Source organism: Monopterus albus, unplaced genomic scaffold, assembly GCF_001952655.1.
Source record: "Monopterus albus unplaced genomic scaffold, M_albus_1.0 scaffold27.1, whole genome shotgun sequence".
Lineage (NCBI taxonomy): Eukaryota > Metazoa > Chordata > Actinopteri > Synbranchiformes > Synbranchidae > Monopterus > Monopterus albus.
In genome coordinates, this window is record NW_018127907.1 from 3,234,999 (window position 1) to 3,247,232 (window position 12,234).

Genomic DNA, 12,234 nt, shown 5'->3' on the forward strand with positions numbered 1-12,234 from the left:
TGGTGTGACTGATTGTGTTGAAGGCAGCAGAGCTGACTATGGTGTACTACTATGGTGCATCCTAAAACCTGATTGATACTGTATTTGTCCTGGGTGCTACATTTGTCCAAGTAGGAGCTTATTTGAGAGAAACCGGCTTCTTAAAGAAATGGCATCTGGCTTTTGTTAGTATGACAGGGAGAAGGGTATCTGTGTAACATGAGCGACATGTTGTATTTATGTGGTACACAGCAGTGACATACTATAACCAGCAGTGGCATATGCCAGTATGCAAACAATGAGTGCCATCTGCCAGAAGAAAAAGAGTAGCATATGTCTGTACAGCAGCATACCATTAGTTTTTACTTTTTCAATCTCAATGCTGTTATATTTCTATGACCCTCTGGAATACCCCCAAAGAAAAACCCTAAGCCTGCTTCTGAAAAGACTATGCGCCACTACTGTGTCTGTCCAACACATCAGTGTGGGGTCAAAAGAACACTGAAACCTCAAGGGGGCAGTAGTAAGGCTTTACAGTAGTTATTGACTGTATTTACAGACGTGAAAGAGATTTATGCTTTAATTAATCACCTCCACTGTGCACTTTACTCTCACATCTGTGTACCTGATGTTATTGTTATACAGCATATAGAGTATCAGCTTATAAAGTGCTTAATTAAGTATCAGAAATACTGCTAATGAAAAATACATTTGCAAGCATTCTGGTATGCTGTAAATGTAGACAGGGGTATCATTCGTGCTTTGCATCATATGACAGAGGTGACCAAACCATAGAGAAAAGACAATAAAAATCCAGATCAGCTGATAGTTAAATACAGAATAAGACAGCAGATTGTCAGACATTCATACTACTGGGTGACAATTGAATATCAGAGACTGTGTGTATGATTTTCAGTTACTGTAAATGATTCCATTATATTTAAATCCAAAAAACATACTGTTTTTTGAATGAATTAAGCATATAGAGGTTATCAGTTTGTGTCTTAAGAACAGATATTTAATTGATTTTCAGTGAAAATGTCAGGTTTGCCCAGCTGCACCTTCCTCTCTTGCTTTTCTCACTTTAGTTTTGCTTCCTCACCCTGATTACACAATCTAGCACACCTGCCCCACTTCCCCTGATTATCACCAGCTGCACCTCATTAGTCTCCTCCCTATATATACCCTGCTCACCAGTCACTCCCTTGCTATATATATATATAAAATCCTTGGTCTCCTCGTTTCCATATTTACTCTCAGTACTTTCTCCTGTTCTTTTTGTGACTACAAACTTCTCTTGACCCTGGTTCTCCTCAGCCATCCTCACCTCAACCACGACCAGTTCAGGAGTGACCCCCAGCGTCCGCAGCCTGACCTACAACCATCCATCTCACCATCGACTTTCCCACTGCCACAGATCAACACCCGGTGACTCATTATTGTACTGCAACTGTTTGTTTAATCCACTGAACTTTGCACTGTAAATAAATCCTTCACTACTTGCACCGAAGCCAGCCACCTGGGTCCGTCTTTTCTTTGCTCGCTCATACCCGTGTCCGAGCAGCCCTAACAGAAAAAATGTCATTGTATTATTGTATATGATAGTACAGTATAAATATTATTAAATTATAGATTTATTATTTGTATTTCCTCTCTTTGTTTCAGCTTCTGTGGAGTTAAATTGCCATTAAATATATGAAGTCATCAACTCTGCTGCTGTGTTAGTTCAGCCTGAGGATTTAAAAACAAAGACACTTTTTTGTTTTAAGTTTAAATGGACAGCGTGACACATTGAGAAATGTGTTTATGATATGCCATGAGGAACTTTACTCTGTGTCAACCAGCTGAGACAAAGAACATCTTTAAAACGGAGTCACTAGGTGGCATTACGGGCAAGAAAAGCATTTATTTTACTCTTTTCTCTCTCTGTTTTCTCAGTAATCTGCATTACACTTTATGGCTGGTTCAACACAAGTGATACTGAATGTCAGCTGAGCGGTTGTAAGTTTAGTGTTAAAATGTTTATCCAAGAGGAACATGCAAAAATCTTAATACCAGCAATAAAAGGTCTGTGGGGATTGTGTCTTTGTCAAACATAAGATCCATTCAATCATTTGAATAGAACCACAGAAATGATACTGATACATATGATGTAATGACATCCTGCTAAAGGCCCAACCCAGCCTTCCACTCTTCGTTTTAAACACAGACTTATAAATCATTGCTATAGCTCTAACTACCAGAATAAACAGTCATCTCCATGTTAATCCACCCAGATCAAACAGGTTTAATCAAAAATAGAAAAGCTTCAGATAACATGTACACAATATTTAACCTAACCTTCTCAGCAAAAACAAACCAAAACTATAGTCCTATCATTAGACACAAAAGAATTTGACAAAGTAAACTCGATTTTCTCTTCACACATTAACTACACTGATGCATAAACCCACTGGTTTCCATTAACATCCTGGACTACTGAACACACCTAGAGTATGACCCGAATAACGTGGGAATAGCCAGGTTGTCTCAATACAGATCCTCTTTACTGACATATTTTCTGTCAGGCTACCTCCATGCACCAGTCTGACACTGATCTACTTTATCTGAATACTAGAAATGTTGAGCAGAACTCCACTGCTCATCTGCACTAACTGAAACTGCTCCTTCCAGTATGATTCCACCTGCTTTCACTGTGGTAACTTCACAGTGTCATCTACACACTAGATTGAACACATCAGATTGGTGTGGCTACTCATCTGGACTTCTGTTGCCCAACATGGACCACATCTTTTGGCCTAGTTAAGTGACAGGCCTGGAACCAGTCCTAACCTGCTGTGGCTAACACCTGCTTTTCTCCCCAGCCTTATATAGGCCATAAGTATTAGAATGCTTAAAGCAATGAAACTGTCCAATGACTTCACAAATTTGCATAAAGAAATTAACCAATTTGTCATAAGAATCACCATAAAAACAGCCTGGTGTCTGAGTTTAGAGCAATATGCTGTTTAAACACTTTTTCTTTTTAAATTGTCAGGGAGTTAAACATTTTCCAAATTACCATAAATGTCAGGCTGTGAATTTTAAATTACTTGTAGCAAAGGTGTATTTTTCAGATTTTCTGTTCATTTAAGTACAACTATATTTTCTGAAGTTGTACTAAAATGTGAGGGATTAAATAAAGACTCACCTCTAACTGAAACAGTGCTAGCAAACAAATAACACAATAATATAATAAAAATGCTGCATCATAAATTATCCCCTAGTTTAATGTATTTACTATCTGTACTCTTATTATAAAACTAAAACTTGCATCTAATGAGCACACAATTAATTCCAATGCACAACCATCTTTTATTCAAATAAAATATTTTTAAAAATGTATTCATTTAGTAAAAATGTACCTCAATGTATGGCTATATCTACATGCCGAAATTAGGGCTGCCGTTATTCATACGTCACTGGTTGTCATGGTAATGAGGACCTGACCTATATAAGTAGGATTCTATATTCACTCTGCCCCTGAACGGACGGAAAGGAGCTGAACTAAGTGAAACTCTTCAACCTTGAACAAGAGCTGACTTGTTGAGAAGTGAACAACTTGATTTCAAAAAACATCTGTGGTAAACTGCTCACATCTTTAAGGGCGAAAGCAGCTTTATTGCAGAAACATCGCCCCCTCTGGTTTTCTCCGTGAGAAGCGCCTGCTGATTCTTGGCTTCCACCACTCCGCTATGGTAAAACACAGTAGACCACTGACTATTTACACCTTGCTTTAAATCATTTTATAATAGAGCATCATAAATTAAAAAAAAAATTGATAAATACAATATTTATTGTGATTTTGACTGAAAATATTTGCCCAGAACCATATCAAAATAGCACACCTCCAGTAAACTTATTTTGTTATAAAATGGATAAAAACGATATATTGTACTGAGAGTGCACATGACATGTTTAAAAAAGTATGATTATTCATGTAGTGTTCGAGAAAAATGTGTTTTTTTTATCGGTGCATGTCGTTGAGTTTAACATTGGAAGTATAGGACAAAGATGGCGACTGAGCCATTTTTTGAAAAATGCCAAAACTTGTGCATGTGTGCTCGCCATGTAGACGATGTTCGATATCGGAGTCAGCGATGTCTGACGTCAGTGTGGTCAATGTGGACCCGCTGTGTATGCGTGGATGATTATGTCAGCATGTTTTCATTGTTGACGCCTGATTGAAATATATCCATAGTTTTTAGAGCGTCGGGTTTATAATTTCAGAAGCCACAGTGGGATCGTATTCGCCAATTTAAAGCACCCGTGAGCTGTCGTCTCTGAATTCATTCAGCCAGGCAACGGTTTTGAAGAGGTGACGTTAGGCTTTAAAAAGTTAGCATATAACTTCTATAACCTTTGAAATGTTATTAAGGATTATAATCAACAAAATAAACTATCATCTCCTGTGGCTTCGGGATCTGTGTAGTGATGTGCTTATATTATACCATCAGTCTCCTATATGATGTAAGTAAAGAATAGTGTGATTAGTCATGAACATGACAGATGTGCAGACAATGTCTAGATGTTTGTGTGGTTAGTGTATGGGATTTAATGTAGGCTAATTAAGAGTTAATTAACAGTGATCAGTGTGAAAAACACTGGTGATTAACAATTAGTTCCAGTGAAATATGACAGCCCATTTCTGAACAGTCATGCACAGCATTATTATGGGAAACCGACAGTGTGATGCCACGGTGGCCTAAACACTCAATAGGTTCTTTATGGACATTGATGTTGAATGTGACCAGAGATGACCTGATGTTTTTTGCTCTTAAACCTCTGCACAGCACAGCAGCCAGTATATGTGCTTGTAAATGCAGCTATTTTTATTTATGAATTTAGTCTTCAATCAGGCCAGTGCTGTTATCCTGACAAAGGGGACTAAAATTTGCCTGTTGGTACTGTCCATTCAGCTGACTTGCCTCTGCCAGGATTAGTGGGGTGTGATACTGCAAAATTTGGTATCGATCCGATACCAAGTAAACACAGGGCCACTATTGGCAATACCGATACTTTTTTACTTAGAAAAGCTTATAAAGAAAAGCTTATAAAACCTTCCATCATCAACCACACAGAGAGGCTGTAGGTCCTTCACAATCATTTTTGCAAGGCTCCTTGTGATAGCAAAGGCTCTTGGGGAATCACCTAGGTCAGGGGTGTCAACTCAAATACACGGGGGGCCAAAATTAAAAACTGGGACAAAGTTGTGGGCCAGACTCTATATTTATTGAAATATTGAATGAAATTGAGCATGTTTTCCCTTCTCTCCAGATATAGAATGCTAAACTTTTTCATATGGAAACAAACAAGTTGCTTAAACATTGAATTTGGAACAAGCAAAGCTTAATAGAATAAACACATGAGAAATCAAATTTCCAATAAAAAACACATCAATGGCACTCGTTTCTTATTGTTTTGTGAACATTTTGGGCCTTGAAACCAGACTTCTTTTCATCTCCTCTACCTTCTGGAGCTTCTGCTTCATGTTCAGGTCCTTGTAGTGGTCTTGGTGTTTCGTTTCATAGTGTCTTCTTATGTTATATTCTTTCGTTACAGCCACGTTGGTTCCGCACACAAGACAAACAGGTCTGTCCTTTACATTAATGAGCAGATAATCTTCCTCCCACCTGTCTTGAAAGCTCCTGTTTTCCATCTTTCGTTTGGCCATTTTTGGGAGGGGTGGATTAAATTTGCCTGAGGTGACTGGTAGCATGAGGTTGCTAATGAATGTCAACAGAAGGTGCTTGCAGGTCTTGATTGATGTGCTAACGCACTAGCAAAGCATTCTGGGATTTGCAGGATTAGCGGCGTATGCGATATATACTGGTGGGCCAACTCTAATAAACATTTAAAATGATCTCGTGGGCCAAATATACTTGCAAATATATGCCTGAGTTTGACATATATGCTCTAACTCTATAAACCATCTGCATGTAGCCTAAATATAGGAATGCAAATGTTCCTTTTACATTTAACACAAAAGGCTTATTATATTCAGCCATATTCAGCCAAATGAATTCATTTAGATTTATTTCAGGTGGCTGAATATATTCTATGACTGTCTGAATAGTCTATATTTAATCAGCCTGCTAAAATTACAACTCTGATGACCAATTCCACTTAAAAATAACTAAGTAATGCTTGGGGTGACTAAATCTTATTTTCACTTCTATAAATTAGCTACCTGGATATTGTTGACCATGTTGAAAGGCCTCTGCCAGTGACATCTGACCCTCACCTCTGATGGCAGCACCAGCAGGTATGATGGGGACTGCTTCAGGCTCCGGTTCAGCTCCTGTAACTATTCTCATTCTTGTACTCCCTGTGAAGATGGAGCTGGGAGCCCTGAAGACTGACTGCAGAAACTGTGTGCAAGTCCTGAAGGTTGATGGCAGCACTGTGACCAAAGTCATCTCCCCAGTCTACTGCTCTGAAAGCAGTGAGCTGACAAACTGCTGCAGAGTGAGTGCTACAGCCTCTCTCCCTCCCTGGATGGCTGCATCTCTGGCCAGAGACAGGCCCTGAGGCCTGCAGCCTCTCCCCCTCCCTGGGCGTAAGACCTGTCATGTGTATGGTAAACATCAATTTATCTAATGATGTTAACAAATTTATGAAGTCATCTGTTCCCACTTCATCTTAATTTTTAAATATTCCATTTTGTATTATATTTGTTTCTTTTCATTGGGGTAGATGGCTGCGTCTCTGGCAGGAGACAGGCCAGCGCGGCCCGAAGCCTCTCCAGACACGCCGGGCCTGCTGCAAAAGAGAGCGTGGCCCCAAATGCTGGCTGAGAGTCCGATTCAAGGCACACCGGGCATGCTGCAGCAGAGAGCATGGCCCTCACATATGCCTGCCTGCTGGGCAGAGAGCGCAGCTCCGGGCATGCCTGACCTGCCGCAACAGAGAGCGCGGCCCCAACCGTTGCTTTCCAGCTGACAGAGCGCAGCTCCAACTGCTGACATAAAGCGCAGTACCGTGCACACCAGGCCTGCTGCAACAGTGAGCGTGGCCCCAGCTGCTGGCTGAGAGTGCGGTTCCAGGCACGCTGGACCTGCTGCAACAGAGAGCGCGGCCCCCATATCTGCCTGCCTGCTGACAGAGAGGGCAGCTCCAGGTATGCTGGGCCTGCTGCAAGAGTGAGTGTGGCCCCAACTGTTGGCTGAAAGCGCAGTCCCAGGTGTGCCAGGCCTGCTGCAACAGTTAGTGCGGCCCCAACCGTTGCTTTCCAGCTGACAGAGCGCAGCCCCTACGGCTGACCTAAAGCACAATTTTCTGCACACCAGGCCTGCTGCAACATAGAGCGCGGCCCCAACCACTGCATGCCCCCTGAGCAGAGAGTACAGCCTTGACCATGCCTGACCTGCTGCAACAGCGAGCACGACCCCAACTGTTGGCTGAGCGCACAGTTCCATGCACACCAGGCCTGCTGCAACACTTTGTGTACCCCGAACTGCTGGCTGAGATTGCAGCTCCAGGCACGCTGGGCCTGCTGCAACAGAGAGCGCGGCCCCAGAGAGCGCGGTCTGCCTGCTGATAGAGAAGGCAGCTCCAGGTATGCCGGGCCTGCTGCAATAGAGATCCCGGCCCACACACCTGCCTGCCACCTGAGCAGAGAGCGCAGCTCGGGCCTGCTCTGACCTGCTGCAACAGAGAGCGTGACCCCAACTGTTGGCTGAACACACTGTTCCATGCACACCAGGCCTGCTGCAACAGTGAGTGTGGCCCCAACTGCTGGCTGAGAGTGTGGCTCCAGGCACACTGGGCTTGCTGCAACAGAAAGCGCGGCCCCAATATCTGGCTGCCTGCTGACAGCCCCCTGAGCAGCTCCAGGTATGCCGGGCCTGTTGCAACAGAGAGCGTAGCCCCAACTGTTGGCTGAGCGCACAGTTCCATGCGCACCAGGCCTGCTGCAACAGTGAGTGTGGCCCCAACTGCTGGCTGAGGATGTGGTTCCAGGCACACTGGGCTTGCTGCAACAGAGAGCGCGGCCCCACATCTGCCTGCCTGCTGACAGAAAGGGCAGCTCCAGGTATGCCGGGCCTGCTGCAACAGAGAGCGCGGCCCCAACCGCTGCCTGTACCCTGAGCAGAGCGCAGCTCCGGACATGCCGGACCTGCTGCAACAGAGAGCACGACCCCAACTGTTTGCTGAGCGCACAGTTCCATGCACACCAGGCCTGCTGCAACAGTGAGTGTGACCCCAGCTGTTGGCTGAGAGTGCTGCTCCAGTTATGCCGGGCCTGCTGCAACAGAGAGCGCAGCCCCCACATCTGCCTGCCTGCTGACAGAGAGGGCAGCTCCAGGTATGCCGGGCCTGCTGCAACAGAGAGCGCAGCCCCCACATCTGCCTGCCTGCTGACAGAGAGGGCAGCTCCAGGTATGCCGGGCCTGCTGCAACAGAGAGCGCAGCCCCCACATCTGCCTGCCTGCTGACAGAGAGGGCAGCTCCAGGTATGCCGGGCCTGCTGCAACAGAGAGCGCAGCCCCCACATCTGCCTGCCTGCTGACAGAGAGGGCAGCTCCAGGTATGCCGGGCCTGCTGCAACAGAGAGCGCAGCCCCCACATCTGCCTGCCTGCTGACAGAGAGGGCAGCTCCAGGTATGCCGGGCCTGCTGCAACAGAGAGCGCAGCCCCCACATCTGCCTGCCTGCTGACAGAGAGGGCAGCTCCAGGTATGCCGGGCCTGCTGCAACAGAGAGCGCAGCCCCCACATCTGCCTGCCTGCTGACAGAGAGGGCAGCTCCAGGTATGCCGGGCCTGCTGCAACAGAGAGCGCAGCCCCCACATCTGCCTGCCTGCTGACAGAGAGGGCAGCTCCAGGTATGCCGGGCCTGCTGCAACAGAGAGCGCAGCCCCCACATCTGCCTGCCTGCTGACAGAGAGGGCAGCTCCAGGTATGCCGGGCCTGCTGCAACAGAGAGCGCAGCCCCCACATCTGCCTGCCTGCTGACAGAGAGGGCAGCTCCAGGTATGCCGGGCCTGCTGCAACAGAGAGCGCAGCCCCCACATCTGCCTGCCTGCTGACAGAGAGGGCAGCTCCAGGTATGCCGGGCCTGCTGCAACAGAGAGCGCAGCCCCCACATCTGCCTGCCTGCTGACAGAGAGGGCAGCTCCAGGTATGCCGGGCCTGCTGCAACAGAGAGCGCAGCCCCCACATCTGCCTGCCTGCTGACAGAGAGGGCAGCTCCAGGTATGCCGGGCCTGCTGCAACAGAGAGCGCAGCCCCCACATCTGCCTGCCTGCTGACAGAGAGGGCAGCTCCAGGTATGCCGGGCCTGCTGCAACAGAGAGCGCAGCCCCCACATCTGCCTGCCTGCTGACAGAGAGGGCAGCTCCAGGTATGCCGGGCCTGCTGCAACAGAGAGCGCAGCCCCCACATCTGCCTGCCTGCTGACAGAGAGGGCAGCTCCAGGTATGCCGGGCCTGCTGCAACAGAGAGCGCAGCCCCCACATCTGCCTGCCTGCTGACAGAGAGGGCAGCTCCAGGTATGCCGGGCCTGCTGCAACAGAGAGCGCAGCCCCCACATCTGCCTGCCTGCTGACAGAGAGGGCAGCTCCAGGTATGCCGGGCCTGCTGCAACAGAGAGCGCAGCCCCCACATCTGCCTGCCTGCTGACAGAGAGGGCAGCTCCAGGGATGCCAGGCCTGCTGCAACAGAGAGCGCGGCCCCAACCGCTGCCTGCCCCTTGAGCAGAGAGCACAGCTCCGGACTTGCCGGGCCTGCTGCAACAAAGATCGTGGCCCCAACTGTTGGCTGAGCGCACAGTTCCATGTACACTAGGCCTGCTGCAACAGTGAGTGTGGCCCGAACTGCTGGTTGATTATGTGGCTCCAGGCATGCTCGGCCTGCTGCAACAGTGAGTGTGGCCCGAACTGCTGGTTGATTATGTGGCTCCAGGCATGCTCGGCCTGCTGCAACAGTGAGTGTGGCCCGAACTGCTGGTTGATTATGTGGCTCCAGGCATGCTCGGCCTGCTGCAACAGTGAGTGTGGCCCGAACTGCTGGTTGATTATGTGGCTCCAGGCATGCTCGGCCTGCTGCAACAGTGAGTGTGGCCCGAACTGCTGGTTGATTATGTGGCTCCAGGCATGCTCGGCCTGCTGCAACAGTGAGTGTGGCCCGAACTGCTGGTTGATTATGTGGCTCCAGGCATGCTCGGCCTGCTGCAACAGTGAGTGTGGCCCGAACTGCTGGTTGATTATGTGGCTCCAGGCATGCTCGGCCTGCTGCAACAGTGAGTGTGGCCCGAACTGCTGGTTGATTATGTGGCTCCAGGCATGCTCGGCCTGCTGCAACAGTGAGTGTGGCCCGAACTGCTGGTTGATTATGTGGCTCCAGGCATGCTCGGCCTGCTGCAACAGTGAGTGTGGCCCGAACTGCTGGTTGATTATGTGGCTCCAGGCATGCTCGGCCTGCTGCAACAGTGAGTGTGGCCCGAACTGCTGGTTGATTATGTGGCTCCAGGCATGCTCGGCCTGCTGCAACAGTGAGTGTGGCCCGAACTGCTGGTTGATTATGTGGCTCCAGGCATGCTCGGCCTGCTGCAACAGTGAGTGTGGCCCGAACTGCTGGTTGATTATGTGGCTCCAGGCATGCTCGGCCTGCTGCAACAGTGAGTGTGGCCCGAACTGCTGGTTGATTATGTGGCTCCAGGCATGCTCGGCCTGCTGCAACAGTGAGTGTGGCCCGAACTGCTGGTTGATTATGTGGCTCCAGGCATGCTCGGCCTGCTGCAACAGTGAGTGTGGCCCGAACTGCTGGTTGATTATGTGGCTCCAGGCATGCTCGGCCTGCTGCAACAGTGAGTGTGGCCCGAACTGCTGGTTGATTATGTGGCTCCAGGCATGCTCGGCCTGCTGCAACAGTGAGTGTGGCCCGAACTGCTGGTTGATTATGTGGCTCCAGGCATGCTCGGCCTGCTGCAACAGTGAGTGTGGCCCGAACTGCTGGTTGATTATGTGGCTCCAGGCATGCTCGGCCTGCTGCAACAGTGAGTGTGGCCCGAACTGCTGGTTGATTATGTGGCTCCAGGCATGCTCGGCCTGCTGCAACAGTGAGTGTGGCCCGAACTGCTGGTTGATTATGTGGCTCCAGGCATGCTCGGCCTGCTGCAACAGTGAGTGTGGCCCGAACTGCTGGTTGATTATGTGGCTCCAGGCATGCTCGGCCTGCTGCAACAGTGAGTGTGGCCCGAACTGCTGGTTGATTATGTGGCTCCAGGCATGCTCGGCCTGCTGCAACAGTGAGTGTGGCCCGAACTGCTGGTTGATTATGTGGCTCCAGGCATGCTCGGCCTGCTGCAACAGTGAGTGTGGCCCGAACTGCTGGTTGATTATGTGGCTCCAGGCATGCTCGGCCTGCTGCAACAGTGAGTGTGGCCCGAACTGCTGGTTGATTATGTGGCTCCAGGCATGCTCGGCCTGCTGCAACAGTGAGTGTGGCCCGAACTGCTGGTTGATTATGTGGCTCCAGGCATGCTCGGCCTGCTGCAACAGTGAGTGTGGCCCGAACTGCTGGTTGATTATGTGGCTCCAGGCATGCTCGGCCTGCTGCAACAGAGAGCGCGACCCCAACTGTTGCTTGAGCGCACAGTTCCATTCACACCAGGCCTGCTGCAACAGACAGCGCGGCCCCCCCATCAGGCTGCCTGCTGACAGAGAGGGCAGCTCCAGGTATGCCAGGCCTACTGCATTAGAGAGCGCGGCCCTACCCGTTGCCTTCCCCCTGAGCAGAGTGCAGCTCCGAGCATGCCTGACCTGCTGCAACAGAGAGCGCGACCCCAACTGTTGGCTGAGCGCACAGTTCCATGCACACCAAACCTGCTGCAACAGTGAGTGTGACCCCAACTGTTGGCTGAGAGTGCTGCTCCAGTTATGCCGGGCCTGCTGCAACAGAGAACGCGGCCCCAGTTGCTACCTGCCACCTGAGCAGAGAGCACAGCAACGGGCATGCCTGACCTGCTGCAACAGAGAGCGCGGCCCCCACATCTGCCTGCCTGCTGACAGAGAGGGCAGCTCCAGGTATGCCAGGCCTGCTGCAACAGAGAGCGCGGCCCCCACATCTGCCTGCCTGCTGACAGAGAGGGCAGCTCCAGGTATGCCAGGCCTGCTGCAACAGAGAGCGCGGCCCCAACTGTTGGCTGCGCGCACAGTTCCATGCACACAGCAGATGGGGCCAGTGATTGTGGCTCCAGGCATGCTGGGCCTGCT

General features: G+C 49.4%; 1 protein-coding gene and 1 long non-coding RNA gene across 3 annotated transcripts; one reads left to right on the forward strand and one right to left on the reverse strand.

Moving 5' to 3' along the window:
• The first annotated feature begins 3,383 nt into the window (after nucleotides 1-3,383).
• LOC109957608 (uncharacterized) lies at nucleotides 3,384-6,797 on the forward strand. Of its 2 annotated transcripts, XR_002274572.1 has the most exons (4): nucleotides 3,384-3,716; nucleotides 6,205-6,283; nucleotides 6,355-6,598; nucleotides 6,715-6,794. It is a non-coding gene; the product is annotated as an uncharacterized LOC109957608 (long non-coding RNA). The 2 variants fall into 2 exon arrangements; XR_002274571.1 differs by having other exon boundaries at nucleotides 6,205-6,598; nucleotides 6,715-6,797.
• A 4-nt stretch (nucleotides 6,798-6,801) lies between these two features.
• LOC109957607 (uncharacterized) lies at nucleotides 6,802-9,888 on the reverse strand. The gene is made up of 2 exons (XM_020595598.1): nucleotides 7,724-9,888; nucleotides 6,802-7,445 (listed from the first exon to the last, which is right to left on the reverse strand). Exons 1-2 carry the CDS (start codon nucleotides 9,794-9,796, stop codon nucleotides 6,825-6,827), a joined length of 2,694 nt encoding a protein of 897 aa, XP_020451254.1. The 5' UTR covers nucleotides 9,797-9,888; the 3' UTR covers nucleotides 6,802-6,824.
• Nucleotides 9,889-12,234: the final 2,346 nt, after the last annotated feature.